The following is an 18199-nucleotide window of genomic DNA, read 5'->3' on the forward strand; positions in this document are numbered from 1 at the left end:
ATCAGCTGATTTGGGAAGATGCGTTCCTCACTAGATCAACCCGGTGGATGTCCTGTGTAAGACTGAATTGATTGTAATGCACTTATCTTTGTTTGAGTATAAAATATTAGAGTCAATATTTAATGTTAATTTTTATATTCTTTTGTGTAAAATTTTCAGACTTACTGTGGTTACTACAAACATCATGTTCAGAGTGGCCTAGTTGGAGCTGAATTAATATTGGAAGCTATGGGTTATAAACGAACTAGCCAGTCTTCCCTTGTATTAGATGGCCCGGTTGATCCTGATAGAGTTTCAATTGTTTCGCAAGATTCACTTATTGCATTAGTTGAATGTCAGGTATGCATATTTTAAAGATAATAGGTTAAATTTTTTATGGTTTTAGTGCTTAATTTTTGTGATTTAATTTTATTTATGCAATATTTCTTGTAATATTCATTTGTAATCTACACTTGATATTATTCTGGAACAAGGTCTCACCGTACTCAAGACACGCACTGCATGCAGTAGAATAGAGACTGTTGACGAAGTGGTTTCTCTAATAGTTCTTCACCGAACGAAAAAATCTTTTGCATATCACCATCTCAAGGATATGAAATACCTATGAGATTTGGATGTGAATGAAACCTTAATGTGCTAATAGATTAGTTATATAGTGAACATCATTATTCAAAAGAAAGCAATTCTGTTTGTTTTCTCGTGTATCTCAAGTACTTTACATGAATCAAAGTGAATAAATTTGGGTCAGGCTGTTTGTTAATGAATGGTAAAAGTCATGAGAACAGTATTTCCTTGCAGGAATTGAAATTATTTTGTAACTGTGACTTTTTTTGAGACAGACTTATAGGCCACATACTAAGGCATCCTGGAATAGTCGCTTTAATATTGGAAGGACAGGTAGAAGGAAAAAATTGTGTAGGGAGGGCACGTTTGGAATATGTAAAACAAATTTTTAGGGATGTAGGATGTAGAGGGTATACTGAAATGAAACGACTAGCACTAGATAGGGAATCTTGGAGAGCTGCATCAAACCAGTCAAATGACTGAAGACAAAAAAAAAATGACTTTTTTAACACATTTTTAGGTTTCAACACCTGAAATGTCCCAAGGAGTCACACAAAATTGAAGGATGAAATGCCAATGGCTACAGTATGTTTATAGCAGTAACTTCTTAAAGCATTCATGGTAGATTCTGAAATTAAGGTATGCTCTGCTTGTTGTTGGAATTGGAAATTCTGGTTGCTAATGCCCATCGCATTCATTTAAATTAAAAAAGTTCAATAAATTTAAAAAAGAAGATTTGGAATAAATTTTATTTTATTAAGTTAATTTTATTTTTGTTATGATTAATGAACATTCATTAGATTAAAATGTTATGATATCCAAAATGTGTTCTAGAATCGCTTTCAGCCTGGTACTTCAGGAAATACTCTTCAAATTCTAATTAATTTTATTGCATTACCAGTACTATCTTTGCCGATCAGCTTTTACAAAATAAAACTCTTTATTTATTTGAAAAGCTGCTAAATTGTTTAAGTTACTGTTTTTAAATGTGAATTTAAATGTTATTGTTAGTAGTGTATTTTGCTAATTAGGATTCAGTTTACAGCACTGTCTTAAGGTGTCAGCCGGACACTGAAAAAGTCCAATTGTTTTATAATTCTCGTTCTTTGTGGCATATCATTTTTAAATAAAGAATTATTAATTTAATGTTGCTAATGAATTTTTATTTTATAATTTTTTTATCTTATTCTTTCTAGATAATACGGACAATTTATGCTGAAGTACTGAAATTAATACCAACTTGTAGTTGGTCAGATGTCTTGCGGTTTAGAGAGCAACATGCTGGAAGTCCTGAACAAGCTATTACCTGTCTTAATTATAGGTAAAGGAAAATTCTTTAGTTAGTAATAGGTGTAACTATCTTAACATCTTTATTATTATTATTATTATTATTTTATTAATAAACATGTTATCATCATTCTCAGTACAATTTACATAAGTGAAAGAAAGTTTTGTTCAACATTGAAAATTGGCTTGAACTCAGTTGAAAAATTTATATTCTAAGTTCTTCTTTTGTAGATTCTAAGCGATTAGAATATTTTTAGATTGTTTGATATTAAAATAATTTTTTGATAAAAAAAACAAAGGCTCAAATTTATATAGTACTTGATTTGTTTTATTTGTCAGTAAATTGAAATGATTAAACAGTTGTGTTTAATTTTCTTTCTCCTAATTACAGGGTGTTCTATATAAACGCAATCTATTTGTCAGTAGGTATATTTAAATAAAAAAAGGCTTTAGTAAGTTATTAAATTAAATATTTTATTTCTAAACTTTCCAATAAATTAAATTCTGGAGTAAATGCTGGAAGTGGCTGCTATCTTCATGAATACATGATTCCACCCTTTTTACTGTGTTTCTTAAAACTGTTTTCAGAGTTTGTGGGTTAATATTTAAAACAGACTGTTCGATATTGATTCTTCAGGTGTTCATGGTTTGTTGCTGTAGGCTCATTTTTTGAGGTAACCACAAAGAAAAAATCTGGTGCAGTCAAATCTGGAGATCTTGGTGGTCAGAAGCCATGACCAATAATGTGATCACCAAAGAATTTGTTAGTGAAATCAGAAGTTTATTGTACATAGTATGTTGTTGCACCCGTCATGTTGGAAGCAGCAGTATAGATGCTCCTTTTTCAAGAATGCAATGAATTGAATTGAATTGCTGTAAAATATTCTGATATTCGCAGTAATAGTGTACTTGAAGAAAAGAGGACCAATAATTTTTTTTGTGATATCGCACACCATCTTCAGTGGGTGCAATTGTTTTTCAATCACATCTCATCAATGAAAAAAAATAAAAGTCCATAACATCAATATCCTCATGCACGAATCGACGAAACCAATGACAATATTCTAGCTTTTTTTCTTTGTCTGGATCAAGAAGTTTGAATTCAATGTGGTCGTAAGTTTAATTTTTTTGTCACCCAATGAACAGTTGATTGTCATAAATTAATTTTAGCTGACAAGCGTCTAATTGATTTTTTTGGCGAGGCAGTTAATCAGTCTTTAATTTTAGCAACTGTGTCTGCATTCATCACTGTCATTGATCTTTTATGTTCCTTTTTATTAAGAGAACCTGTCTCTAAATTTAGCCACTAACCTCAGAACTGATGTCTTGTTAGCTACTGGTTTATCATGGTATTTATGGCAAAAAAATTCTTGTGCTTCACTTGTTGGACAAGTCCATTAGTAAACGTAGGGGAGTTAAGCAGCCAGTTCAAATGTTATAGAAGGCTGATTGGTTGGTTGTATTTTAAATGGGATATCCCTGTATATTTTCTTTTCTAACAGTTTTTGAACTGTGATATATGTTGAATTCAAATAGCCATAACTTAATCTTTTACAATTGACTGTGAGGTATATTGGTAAAATCAAACTTATGTAATTTTTAAGTGTAAATGACTTCTTTTACACATTAAGAATAATTGTGATTATGCAAAGTACTTCAAAATATCTGTCTAAAGATATTTGTTTATTAATGTGAAAGAAATGCTCCTATATTAGACATGTCCTGGACTAACAGTTTATTTTAGGGATTACATTTATGTAGGGAATATCCACAGAAGGAAAATTGTAAGAAGAAGAATAACATAGTGATTTGTAACTTAAGAGAATGGTTCAGTTCTTCTTTGAATATAGTTGTTCAGAGCAGCTGCTTTTAAAATTAAAATTGGCAATCTTCTTATAGAGTTGATGGCTGAAGAAGCAGAACAAAAAATAAACAAAACAGTTGACATATATTTTAGATACTTTTATATTAAGAAGAATCATTGTGATTATACAAAAAGCACGTTCCAAAATGGTTTTGTAATTGGTTGAAAATTGTAATAAAGGATTTGAAATTAAATAAATTTATTTACTATTTACCTTACTATTCCATATGGTCAATATCCACTTTCAGACATTTTTAATATGACTATCAGGGTATGTACCCAATTATAACCCTACACAAAAGTTCCTTATATGTTTCAAAATGCTGGCATCATCATGAAGAGATAAAACTCTTGGCAGTCTATTGTAGGAATTACAAAAAATCTCTCACATAAACTCTTACAGTAAAGTCTTCATGTGATCTGTGGAACAGTGCTGTGCATTATCACATAGTAGAACAACGCTCTTTATAATTAGTGTTCTTTACTATTTTTTTTTTTTTTTTTAATTGGCTTCTGGAGCTTCTTCAGCATTTCACAGTAAACTTCTGTTGTTATTGGACATGATCCCAGATTCCATAAAAGCTATCAGCAAGATTCCCATTCTCATTTGAGTCTCAAATAGTTTTCCTACCAAGAGATCAAATAAAAAAAAAACTGATGACTGATATCCGGTCATCAGTTTTTGATTTGATAATATCTACTTGAATATTTTTTTGTATTTAAATAAGTTTATGTTTACATATTTTCATACTGTAGTATAACTTTATTACCATAAACATGTCTGAATTTGTTGATAGGTCTTGGTGGCAATGAGCCCTCATTACAAAATGCAAATACAGCTATAGCTTATCAAAAGTTCGAGTATGATTTTGGACATTGTAGATTAAAATAAAATGTTTGTATTTATATTTCACCTCTCATATATTTAGTGTACAAAATTCTGTAATGTTGACTATACATGAACTTAGAGTGACTTATCAAGCTGGACTAAAATCAGTGAGGTAACTCCTTTACCTGATGTACTGTTTATGTTTTTTTTTTTTAATTGATTAATTGCATTTTTTATTCGAATGATCTTTAACTTAATTAGTGAATAAGAAGTTTCTTGATTATTCATATCATCTTATAAATTTATTAAGTGTAGTATTTTTTTTCAAGCAAAGTGAAAATTAAATAATGAAACAGACATCATAGTATTAAATGCATTTTAAATAATTAAAAAATTTGTTAAATGAAAATTTAAAAAATTGTGAAATTAAATTTTAACCTTAAAGATTTTAAATGTAAAAACTACATTTTATTTAAAACAACACCCCTTTTGCATCGATTTCATGGCAAAACCTGGCAATAACTGGAATGAACTGAACAAGACCTCTTATATTAGCCTTAAGCAGATTTCATGTTGAATTGGATATCTTTAACATTATCAAGTTATTCTTTCAGTGATAAAAATTTTGGAAACAGGAAATCCACTGGTAAAGATATGTGAAGACTACTAGGGATGATTAGAACATAATTTCCTTTTTGGGTCAAAACTTTCTGGACAGCCATTTATTTACCTGTTGACCTGCTCCATTGTTATGAAAAAGAATTCAACTGGGTGGTGACATGAAAAAGAATTCAACTGGGTGGTGACAATCAGGCCATATATAATACATATGGTGGTTTTGGAACCATAAGCATTCCAGAACACCAAAAACTGATCATTAATAGTTCATTCCTCTGGGAAAAAATTCATGTTAAATGATTCTTTTGTTGTAGAAAAATACAAAAATTTTCTTTACCTTAGATCTTTGAAGACAATTTCTTTGTCATTTGGTAATTCTACTGACTTCTATTTAATGTATAGTTATAGGAAAATCCAGTTAAATTTTCCCCCACAATTGAGTTAAAATTTTCTAAATTTATTTCTATAAACTATATGGAAATTGTTTTTTACATACTGCACAATCATTTATTTCATTACCTGATAAGGAATGTGATAAAATTTAGTAATCAACCTTCTTTAATATCTAAGTGTTCCTTACCACTTGCAAACTGTACAGATCACCTGAAGAATATCAATGCTCAAGATAAACACTTATTCCAATTCATTTGTCTCATTAACTGCACAGTCATGGATACAGTTTTCCTGAAATTAAAATAGAATGCGATAATTGCTCTCGGTTTCATTGTGCTTACATGACAGTAAAGTCCTATTGCCTACGTAACATGGTGCTACCTTTCTCAATGTTTAGTGTGAGACTATGCTGTTGCCTGATTACAAATGAAAGATTTTTTTGGATGGTTTGTTGAGATGGTATTTGTGTTTCAGGTTAGTGTAAAATCTTGTTATTTAATTGTCGAACTGATTTTTAAGTATTAGCTATATTATTATTGTAGTTCATTTTTGGTGTGTTTTTAGGTTGCGTCAGGAACAGTATCAGCCTCCTCTCACTCATCTAGATAGCTGTGGGGCAATGGCACGATATCCATACCCTCATCCTTATGCTACTAACCGTTATTACAATTATAGTTACCCCCAACCACGATATACCCATACTGTTATTAGTCCAATTCAACCATACCCACCACATCCGCACCCACCGCATCCACATCCTCATTATTATGATCAGTATTATGGCTATTATCCAGTAAAAAATGGTTGTGTACCTCCATCACCTCTTGTTACTTGCTCTGTACCGACTGCACAGCTTATTGAACTTGATCCTCCATCAGATCCTATTGTAAGTACACACAGAAGGAGTTCATCAGATCATAGAATAGAATCAGAATATCGGAAAAATAGTTCAGTGGATAGATATTCAACAGATATGTATAATAATCGGCATCATACAATATCGGATGATATATCTTCATCAAGAAAGGACAAGAATAAAGATTGGGATAACTGGGATTTTGTTTATAAGACTTTAGAAGGAAAAAGAGGTGGTATTACTGATGATGGACTACCGCCTGTAAATGCTACAACAAATGAGAGATGGGATCGAAGGGATGTCAAATGTAATAATGTAGCAACACCTATTGAATTAGATGAAGCATTGAAGGCTTTCAGTTTAGATGATTTACATCAGATTACTGTACCAGATCAAAGAGTAAAAAAATCAAATGAGCCTGTGAATAAATTAAGTAACATTATAAATGAAGATGCACAATCTGTTACAAGAAGTACTAGTAGCATCAGCAGAAGAGATATTTATACCGGTGGAGAAGTGTCACCTCTTGTACCAACTAATGATAATGGCTCTAATATACCTACTAGTCCAAAACACCATGCACAGACAACAGTAAGACCGCAGAAAAAGAATGAACTATTAAAAGAAGATCAGTCAAAGTTTTTGTCTGTTGATGCCAGAAGGTTACGTGTAAAATTAACTGATGAAAAGTGGGAATGTGTTACTTGTACATTTCATAATTCTGTAAGTCGAGAAGTGTGTGAAATGTGTGGAAAAAGTAAGAAAGTTGGTGATGAATCACGTCCTCTTGCTAGTGGAGGAAGACAGTGCCCACAATGTACACTTGTCAATGAGAAAGGTGTTACTACTTGTGAAGTGTGTGGTAATTGTTTAAAAGATTCACCTACTTATATCTGATCATCAAATCAATAGGTAAGTAGTTTTTCCATAGGATTTGTATCTATGTTAATATAAATTAGTATGAATTTTAACTTTAAGGGTAAATAAAGAAATTACTGGAATACAATTTTATTTGGAGTTAGGCTGGCAACTAAGTCATGTGTTCATGGTATTACCTGGTCAATTGAGTTAATATGTGTTAATTAACATTAATCATATCCATTCTGCTTTCCATTTGCACCAAAAAAGAGCACCAATAAATGATTCTATTTATGGTCAGAAGATATATTAAATTCCAAAATTCATCAAGATTACAGCATAACACATTTATATACACAACAAAATACTTATCAGTGGCTTAAAATAATCTAAAAAGAGTTTGGTGCATCTAAAAGTGGATTAAAAAATTGTAAAATGCTTGTATCAATGATATGAATGGAGTCAGAACCTGCCCTCAACCATAAGGGAAAACAACATTAAATATGCACAAGATAAGGTTTTAAATTAAATAGATAAGTAACTATTGTTAAGTTGCAGATAATATGAAATTAGTCATGGTACACCTATGAAATTACACTAAACTTGTCTTTAATAAAGCTTGTGTGTAAGATGCATCCCAAAAAAATTCACATTCTTTTACATTGTAAAAATAATATGTGAACAGTTGTGTAACGAAAGTAACATCAGCTTGGATGATCATCCATTATTACATGCCAGAGAATAAATGACAGATTATGAAATAAAAAGATTTAAGTTCAAACCCAATTATTGCAGGAAAATTGAAGCTTACAGTTTTTTTGGGACCTATAAATCCTATGATAGGAGAGTAATCAGGAGGAGAACAGTAAACAGAATTGATTATTGGCAGGTTAGTCTGCAATTGAAAGAAAACTCAGAGGACTAGTATCAAAAGATGTTGAGTTTGGTATTTGATAGTGCTTATTTACATTCTGCTGTTGACACTGAAATACTCTAGAAAGTGAAATTTAGGTATAAACTCCTATTTGCTATTTGTATTGCATTTATTACATGCCAGAAAATAAATAGCAGATTATGAAATAAAAACACTAAGTTCAAAACCAATCATTGCAGGAAAATTGATCTTTTCTTCATACATTTGGTGCATTTAGACAATTCATAAATTGTTTCAGCTTAGATCAAGAACTGAAAAACATGGCTTGTACACATGTGTTTGTGTGTGTGAATTTCTGATAATCCCAAAAAAATTTGTTCTGTTGGCATAAAAACACTTGTGCAATGATAGAACAAGCAGATTAAAAGTAAGGCAACTATGTTAAAAATTATGTTATAGTTACTCTAGCTTTATTTTTTATTTTTTAAAGTGTAGCTGTGTTATGAATACTTACTCTTACAAATATATAGTACTTTTCATTACTTTTCTTTCTAACCACTGCTTTATTGTTGAATTAAATGTATTATAGATTGTATTAGAAATTCTACATTATTGAATAGATAGTATTAAACAAAAATGATCTTCTATGTGGGTACAATTTGTTTAAAGGTTGGCAGTTGGTAACAGTAGTGTGGTTGGCATATGAAAACCCACTGGCAATGAAAACCCACTGGGTTGGTCTAGTGGTGAACATGTCTTCCCAAATCAGCTGATTTGGAAGTCGAGAGTTCCAGCGTTCAAGTCCTAGTAAAGTCAGTTATTTTTACATGGATTTGAATACTAGATCATGGATATTAGTGTTTTTTGGTGGTTGGGTTTCAATTAACCACACATCTCAGGAATGGTCGACCTGAGACTGTACAAGACTACACTTTATTTACTTTCATACATATATATCATTATTCATCCTCTGAAGTATTATCTGAATGGTAATTACTGGAGGCTAAACAGGAAAAAAAAAGAATGAAAAGGTTGTCCAGTGAAAGTAAGCACTACTCATCTTGTAATCGCAATCTTTTTACTGTTTGTATTTCATGTTTGTTATTTAATGTTAATTATTCAGTCAAGTAAGTGTCATTTGCAGAGGGATGGTTTATGTACAATTATAACTATAGTTTATGTGCATGTAATATTGGTGGTATTTATGTAGCAGAAAAAATAGTGAAAACATTCTTGTTGCAATATTATTCACTATTTCTGAACTATTAGTCCTAACCTGCATTTGTGGTTAAAATTAATGTAGGAAGTTATAAATTAATAAATTCTCTTGCATGTTATATAACACCAAGTAGGCTAAAACACAGATGTAAATAATGTAAGTTATATAATTAAAGTGTTCTTGTAAATTCATTTCCGTATCCATGGGAGTAGATAATATCTTTAACATTTTGAAAAATTAATGTTTTTTCTTCATTGTAGTTCATTGCAGATAATTACGTATAATAATTATGCTGATTTATGAATTATAATTATTACAATAGTATCCTAAATTCAAAGAATTAGGACATGATTCTGAATAACAGTTTTATTGTTTAACATAATTTGAGGCAACAGGTTGTTAAAGATATAAAGAAGGTTGAAGTAGAAAAATATCATATTCATTCATCATTGTTTACCTTGCTCTGGTGTATGGAATAGCAAATGGAGTTTAATTTTGGTTATTGATTTGTTGACATCAACTTTTTTCATTTCATCCCTTGAATACAACATTAATAAGGACAATCACTGTTGCCATAATATATCAGTTTTGCTGTAAATAGAATTAAATTAAAGAGGGAAGAAAGAACTATCAGATAGTAGGAATAAATAGTCTTGCAAAACTTTCTTACTTTCCTTTACTGCTTCCCACTTTTATTAATTTCTTAAATTTGAATTCAATTTTCTCCTTTTATTAACTTTCGCATTTTTTAAATTTCTGCATTTATCCATCAGTTTTAATATTTCTCATTATCCATAGTTTATTATCATTGTAGTCACTTTTGTACCTGATGTCTCCCCTCTTCTGCTTCTTTTTAATTTATCTCATTTTTCTACCGAATCTTTTATAGAACTTCTAGGCCTATTCTTTTAATTTGTATAGACTAATTTTTCATCATTCTTTTTCAGCCTGCCTATATTCCACTTCTTTTATCTTATATTTTGATGATGAAATGTATTATTTACTACTTACATTATAGACCTTTTACATATTTATTTCTATTTATAAACCTATTATATTATATAAAAAGTCTGAAGTTTGATGTGGTTAATTTTGTGGTAGCCTTAAGAGAAGTTGTATAATTGTTTATCAATCCGATTGTCCATGTAATTTTAGATTTTAATTACATTTTTTGTAAACTGTTTATGAGTATTTTCTATTTTCAGCTTTATATATGTAATTTCCTACCAATAAATATAAAAGAAATTTGGTAAATTCACAACATTTTATTTATCAGAATGTGATAAAATTATTTTAAAGAACCTCCTTTCAGGTGTTTAAGAGATGTTTATTTTTTCCAATTTTGTAGACAGGTAAACTTAATATTTAATAATCACATCAACATGATGTGAAATAATCTTGTTTATGCTTTACTAGGAAATAATATTTTTAATAAGTTCTTTTTCAAGCGTGTTAAATAATTTTTTTTTAAATTGATAAATTTAGGCTTCAGTTTTTAAGAAAACTTCATAATTGTGGAAAAATGTGTTTTAAATCAAGACCATTTAATATTTTATAGCATGTAATGATTTTGATATTCAAATATACTAGATTCATCGCATATAATGATATTTTCAGTCACCAATTGTCTCATTCTTTATAAACAGCTGCATGGTTCTGTGAGTCAAATTTTGAGTACAGTGCGAGTTTTTTTTGGCAAAATCAAGGAATGAATAACTTAAAAATTAATTAATTACTCCACAATTTTCAGTATTAGGCTAATGATGAATTTTTAATAGTGAGCACTAAATATATATGTAATAAAGTTTTTGTTAATAAGCTAAAGATGAAATTTTATTTTTGCCTTTACATTTCATATGAATATATTTTCTCCATTGTCTTGTTAGTTAGCCCATTGTTTTATTGTTTTTATGGAATGTTACGTAAACATCAAATTGTTTTATAAAAACTTTCAGAGACAGCAATTTACAAAAATTAAGCTCAACTATAGCCATTGTCTTCACGTGAAATATTAATACAAAAGAATAATTTATTTTACTTGCTTTGTATTTTGTAAAAAAGAAAAAGTTTACTGTTGCGTATAAATGTACCCAAAGGCCAAGCAAGGAAAATGCTGACAGTTTCTGAGTCAAAAAGTATGTCGTGTCGCTTTATATGAAATTACTTAATATAAAGTTATTTCACATTGAATTTATATATCCAGTTAAATAAAAAAGTAAAAATAAATTATATAAATAATAATAAATTATTTCAATGACTCTGTTTCACAATTCTATTCGTCCCATATCCTGATCCTGCCCCAGTTACCGCCAGGTCTGGCTGTTCACTAAATCTCTCTATTTTTGTTTGTCTTTCCATCATCTTTCCTCTTCCACCTGCTGTCAGTTACATCCTCTCTTTTCCACACAATTCTTAGTTCCATCCTTTCATCTTACTTTGGGTCATCCTCTAAGCCTTTCCATGAGATTCTTCTATTCTGATCACTAGTCTCTCTCCATTCGTTCTTTTTATGTTTCCATACCATCGCAAGCCTACAACCTACTCTATTTTCTTTCTGTGATTCTGCTCCATACAATACCACTGGCATATAATAGGATTGACACAAACCTAGTTTTGCAATTATGTGGTACTATTTGGTTTTTCCAAGGAATTCCTAAAGCATCAGCCTTTGCTAAATGCAGCCAATTATAATTTTTACACAGTTCATGTACATAATTTTATCATATACAAAAATATTTGTTTTTTCATAAAAATTTCATTGAATTTAATATTTGTTTTATTTATGTAATGAGAAAATATGTTCAAAAGTATAAATTTTTTTAGAAGTCAATTTTTTTGGAAAAACATTTTATAAATTATGCAAGTTTTCAATGCAGTGTATAATTATAATAATAATTAATAATTATTTGTATGAGGGTTATTTTGTTTTCAAGGTCCGATCAGTCACGAAATTAAAACCACAGTGAAAATAAAAAATTTTTTATTTGTAACAAGTACTTATATAGTTACGCTATTTCTCTATATAGTCGCCACTCCAATTTAGACATTTGTCATAGCGTGGTACCAACTTTCCATTACCCTCGTCATAGAACGGCGCCGCCTGTGTTTTCAGCCATGTTTCTACGCTGGTCTGCAGCTCGATGTCTGTGGCAAAATGTTGTCCTCCTAGCCAGCGTTTCATGTGAGCAAAGAGGTGAAAATCGGATGGAGCCAAGTCCGGGCTGTATGGTCAGTGATCAAACACTTCCCAACGAAAACACTGCAGGAGCTTCTTTGTTACAGCTGCAGTGTGCGGCCGAGCATTGTCATGGAGAAAGATAATGCCTGATGGCAGTATTCCTCTCCACTTATTCTAAATTGCCCTTCGTAGATGTTGAAGAGTCACGCAGTATGAGGCTGCAGTGATGGTCGTGATCTTCTCGAATTGCCTCATTCACTCGCTCAATGAGATCATCGGTTGACACTCGCTTCCTTCCCTGACTGCCTACATCATGAACATCTATATATCCTGCTTTAAAGTTCCTGCACCATTGTCTCACTTTGCTGTAACTCATTGAAGTTTCACTGTACACATTACTTATTTGGCGATGAATTTCAGCCGCATTACACCCCTCAGCCTGAAGAAATCTAATTACCGCATGCACTTCACACTTGGTGGGATATGCTATTGTTGTAGACATGTTTACATGCTAGCTGCGTGTTCAGAACTAAACAACGTGACGCGGTGTGATTGAAGGCCATACTAGAAATGCTGCGCAACACATATGCGCAAAGGTTCATCCAATTTTTGTGCAGGTTTTTATTTTGCGACTGATCTGACCTTTAAAATAATAACCCTCGTATATTAATAATTATTATAATTAATATTATTTAATTATATTAATTATAATTAATATAATATTAATTTATATAATAATTAATGTATATTTATAATTTTTGAAGTCAATGTTTTTTGGAAAAACATTTTGTAAATTATGCAAGTTTTCAATGCAGTGTATAATCTCACATTTAAACTACTATAATTTTCTATTTTGTTTTTCATAAATTTTAATCAACCTTAAACTGATATGGATGATTGTTATTTTTATTTGATAGAGAAAGTATCTTCTGATAGTACTTAGTCCTGCAGTAAGATAGAATTAGTGGATTAATAAGTTTGGTTTGAAAAAAAATATTATATGGTGATGTATTTTGATATCCTAAGTATTTTATAAATGCTTCTTATATTGATTTTTTTCATAAGCGTGACAATTTTTCAACTTTAAAAAGTATCAGTAAAACAAACAATAATACTGTATACAGTTCTTTGAATTTTGAAATTTGTATTAAATTCAGAGTTAGTACTTTTGGCAGTTGTTTTTAATCTTTGTTGACTTAAAATGAGTCAAAATTTAATTTAATGGTATTTTTCAAAATATTAATCCAGTTTTGAAGTTTTTATGTATTTATTATTTTTTTTTAAGTTTACTTTCTTATTTAAATTCTTTCCTATACTGTTTCAGGTTAATCTCATTTACTTGTGAATTTTTTCTGAAATGTTGCCTAATTGCTGAGATAAAGCATTTTATTAATAATGCTATTATCTATACTGTTCGTGTTGTTCGCATCACTTTTACATTTTATGATGATTTATGAATTTTTAATTAATGCTAGATTAATACTATATGCATAAATTTATATATAATTATTTTTTAAATTATCATATTTTGTATTTACTATATTCTATTGGTATCTATTAATTAATGAACCACTTCATATAGTAGTAAAATAAAACACACTAATCCAGAAAAATGTTTTCCATTCCCTAAATCGTTTTCCAACATTATATATTTATTTATTATTATTAATGCAATAATATTTAGTGAAAAAAATTTAATAAAGCAATTAATTTAAAAAAAAATTAATATAATTTTTATCTGATTATAAATTCATTCACATTGTGTTATCAGATGCAGAAATTCATTTTCTATAATTAGTCTTTCAATTTTTTGTATTATTAATTATACATCTCAAATTATTACCACCGTCAGTTTAAATGTAAAATTCATTAAAATAAGTAAATGAATGGTATAACTCTGGTATGTACACACATTCTGTAATTGTGGTCATATAGTGATGTTATCATGTTAAAAGCATTTCTAAGAACCATTTGTTTATTTTGTGTACTTGTTTTATAACAACGTGATGTGTTAGGATTATAATGTCAAATATATAGTTAAATAATTTTGTATACTGGATCCAAAATATACATTAATTTCATGTTTTTTACATATTTCCTTAATATTCTTTACATATTTATATTAAATATCATTAATACTCCATTATTAATTACAATTGAAATCAAGACTGTAGATGATAAATAAAAAAATTCAGTTGATGGATTCACCTTATTGCTCTATTAAATGGTTTATTTGTTAATAGTGATGTTAATAAATGTGCATACAACTTATAAAAATCTTCAGACATATACAGATCTTTATACTTAGGTGAACACATATACAAAATTACTTATGACCAATTGAAAGACCTTCATAAATCATAGTCCTTTGCTTAATATGTAGAATAAGATACTAATGTTTTTAATTTTTATAACTTTTTTTAAATGCTGAATATAGAGCTGTAATATTGTACAGTTTGATTTTGTTTTAACTTTCCTATAAATGTAATGTTTTCCCATTTCGTTATCATTTTCAAATAGCTTTTTATTGTTTGACTAAAGATAATTTTTTCTCCTAGATATATATATTGTGTGAATGTTTAATGGATCTCTCCATTATGTTGAACTTTTGGTATATGCATGTGCACACATGTATTGTGAATGCATGTGGGTGTGTGAGTATGTGTGCGTGCGTGTGTGTGTGTGTAAAACATTGTTCATGTACTAATAAAACCTTTATTTACAGTAATTCTTTGATAAATAAAGTGTTTATTAATAATGTATTTTGTGTGTATCTGTTTCTTTTCATATGAGGGTAAATTCAAATATAAACGAGTTTTATTTAAAAAAAAAAAATTATTTATTGGGAAATAAAAGGTAAATATAATTTATTTTTCTACATAGTTTCCTGCTTTAGAAATACATTTTACCCAGCTAGAAGGAAGATTTTTTATCGCAGCATCATAGAATGAAACTGGTTGTGTCGGAGCCAATTGTGCACGAATACCTTCATGCCCTTGTCACCTTCAAATCATTGCCCTCCTAGAGCTCCTTTAAGCAGCCCAAGTAAATGAAAATTGCAGGTCGATAGGTCCGGGCTGTAGGGAGGATGATCAAGTTGAGTCCAGTGCATTTCTTATAGTTTTGAAACCGTTAGAGCTGCAGTATGAGGCCTGATGTTGTCATGGAGGAGTATGGCCTCTTGATTCGGTTGGTCTTGTCTTTTGCGGTGATATGCAGCCCTTTCCTTGTTCAAGCTTGCAGTATTAAGCAGCATTGATTGTGAGTCGCTCATGGAAAAAATCAGTGAGCAAAATGCCTCGCTGATCGAAAAAATCTGATGAAAGAACCTTGCCAGCTTACAGTCGAGTCTTGGCTTTCACTGGGGTTACCTCCCCCTTTTCTCTCCCACTCAATACTGGCTTGTTTCAACTGGGGAATGTAGTGGTGGACCCATGTTTTGTTGCAGGTGATGATCCGATTCAAAAATGCATCACCTTCTTTTGAAAACCTTGCTGTAAGCTTCTTACAGACCTCCAAACATCTCAACTTCCGATCTGAGATCAGAAGGCAAGTGACCCATCAGGCACACACTTTACGGAACTGTAGATTCTTTGTGGTTAATGCTTGACAGCTTCCATAACTTATTCCGACCTGTTCTGCAATTTCGGATACTCTCACCTGTTGATTGTCTTCAAGAATATCTTGAACCGTGCGATTGCTTTCGTCTGTAATGCTGGTTCGAGGATGGCGATTGTGTTCCTGATTTTTCACTTATTCTCATCCTTCTTTGAACTCTTTATGCTGAGCAAACACGCGAGTCCTTAACAATTTTTGGTTCCCGAACTGTGCAGTCAATCTCCGGAAAATTTCCGTTGCTTGAACTTCTTCACGAACAAGAAATTTTATAATTATGCATTGCACAGTGGCGGGGAGTACCTGTTGCTCTGACATCGTGAGCGTTACTGACAATTTGGTTGGGAGTGTGGAATGGCCGGATCTCTCCATTCCTGATGACCCCACCCAAGCATACTAGAAGCGCCGCGGGCCCAGTCTTACCAACCATAGACACTCAGGAACAAAAATCTTGTTTATATTCGATTTACCCTTATATAAGAACAGTTTTTTGACAGATTTTCATTTACACAACACATTTAAAGCCAATTAAATTATAAGATTGTTTGGAAAGAAATTAGTTAAAATGAACTGAAGAGTAATTAAAAGGTATCTTGACTTCATTTCCTTTTAAATATTTTCCTTCTTAATCTCTGTACATATCCCAATCCTTCCTCCCTTTCCTCCCCTTCCTTCTATTAAGTTACTTCTCATATTACTTTTCTTCTTATTAATTATATCATAATCATAGTTTCAGAGGGTTTAAGTTAAATAAACCTATATAGCTAATTTCAAAGGCAATCAGTATTCTTAATTAAAATGTTTATTAAACAAATAAAAATATTTTAACGTTGTGAATTTTAAATGTTAGAGCTTAAAAGTAAAGGGTAAAACATTTTTAAGCTGTTTGTAATTAATTTGTTTATGTTGTAAGTTTTTTTTTTTTATAATTATTTAATTATTATGGTGAAGTATAATTATTTCTGTGATGTAGTTTGTAACTCTATATGTTTGTTATATTTTTCCTTTTAGTAAACTTGTCTTTTTACTGGTTCTCTGTACTGTAATATTTCTTTGTTTTGGTATTAATCTTTTTTACTGAAATTTATTACACAACATATTATAACTATGTAATGTTTTATTTAAATTTGCATAGTGTTGTTATTCTATATTTGCAAAAGATTAAGGTTATAAATTAATTTATATACTGAAGTAATGCTTGAAATGTAATAATAATAGTGTTACACATTTTCTATAATTAAAATTAAATATGAAGAAAATTTACATCTTTGATGTACATTATTTATTTTTATATTTGGCTGTTATAAAAAAATTGTTATACTCGCTAAATATAAAAATAAATAATGAACATCAAAGATATACATTTTATTCATATTAATAACCAGCTTTAATTCTCAGTCAGGCATGACATTTTTCATACACTACAAATTTTCCACTTACAAGCTTCTTTCTAATCTTCAGTGATGAATTAATTCATTAGTCAAAACCAGAATGAACCGATTCAAAAACCTGTTTTCAGCAAAATGCTAGTAACCCACTTATTTTTGTTTTTAAAGGAAAATTCAGTTTTAGTTTGTAATTCTTTTTAATAATAATTTTGAAAAAGGAGATCATTTTGAACAAGTAAAGATTTAAGGTTTAGTATGTTTGACCTGAAATGTTTTAACAGTTGAGTGTGACCGAACAACACTAGTGTTTTTTATTGTCTTTACCTCCTATGGGCTCTTTTTAACATTCTTTAAGTAAGGATTAGTAGGATACAGTTTTCAACTTTTTTTTTTTTTTTTAAGGAAAAAGCATTGTACATTGTGAATATAGATTCGTAATTGATTAACAAATATTAACAATTATTAATATCAGTAGTAAAAAAAAAAAAATAGAAAATTAATAAAATATTAAAAATATTTAATAAATAGATTCCGTCCTGAATAAATATTACAGTCCATGCATTATGGAAAAAAAAGAAGCATTATCCACCAAAAGAAACACTATATTGTGAAAACTGATACGTAGAAGATATCTGTAGCTTAATATCATTAAAAAA

At 30.0% G+C, this 18199-nt stretch overlaps 1 protein-coding gene across 2 annotated transcripts in view; it reads left to right on the forward strand.

Moving 5' to 3' along the window:
* Nucleotides 1-13994, forward strand: part of tamo (PUB and ZnF_RBZ domain-containing protein tamozhennic) — a 32156-nt gene extending 18162 nt beyond the window's left edge. The window contains exons 4-7 of one of the 2 annotated variants that reach the window (XM_075361347.1): nt 160-339; nt 1761-1885; nt 6120-7323; nt 13865-13994. In XM_075361347.1, the coding sequence (XP_075217462.1) occupies nt 160-339; nt 1761-1885; nt 6120-7308 (1494 nt within the window). In that variant the 3' untranslated portion in view covers nt 7309-7323; nt 13865-13994. Of the gene's footprint in view, nt 1-159; nt 340-1760; nt 1886-6119; nt 7324-11317; nt 11574-13864 lie in introns of those variants that run through there. The other variant, XM_075361348.1, reaches the window with a different exon arrangement.
* Nucleotides 13995-18199: the final 4205 nt, after the last annotated feature.

Source organism: Lycorma delicatula, chromosome 3, assembly GCF_047948215.1.
Source record: "Lycorma delicatula isolate Av1 chromosome 3, ASM4794821v1, whole genome shotgun sequence".
Classification (NCBI taxonomy): Eukaryota; Metazoa; Arthropoda; class Insecta; order Hemiptera; family Fulgoridae; genus Lycorma; species Lycorma delicatula.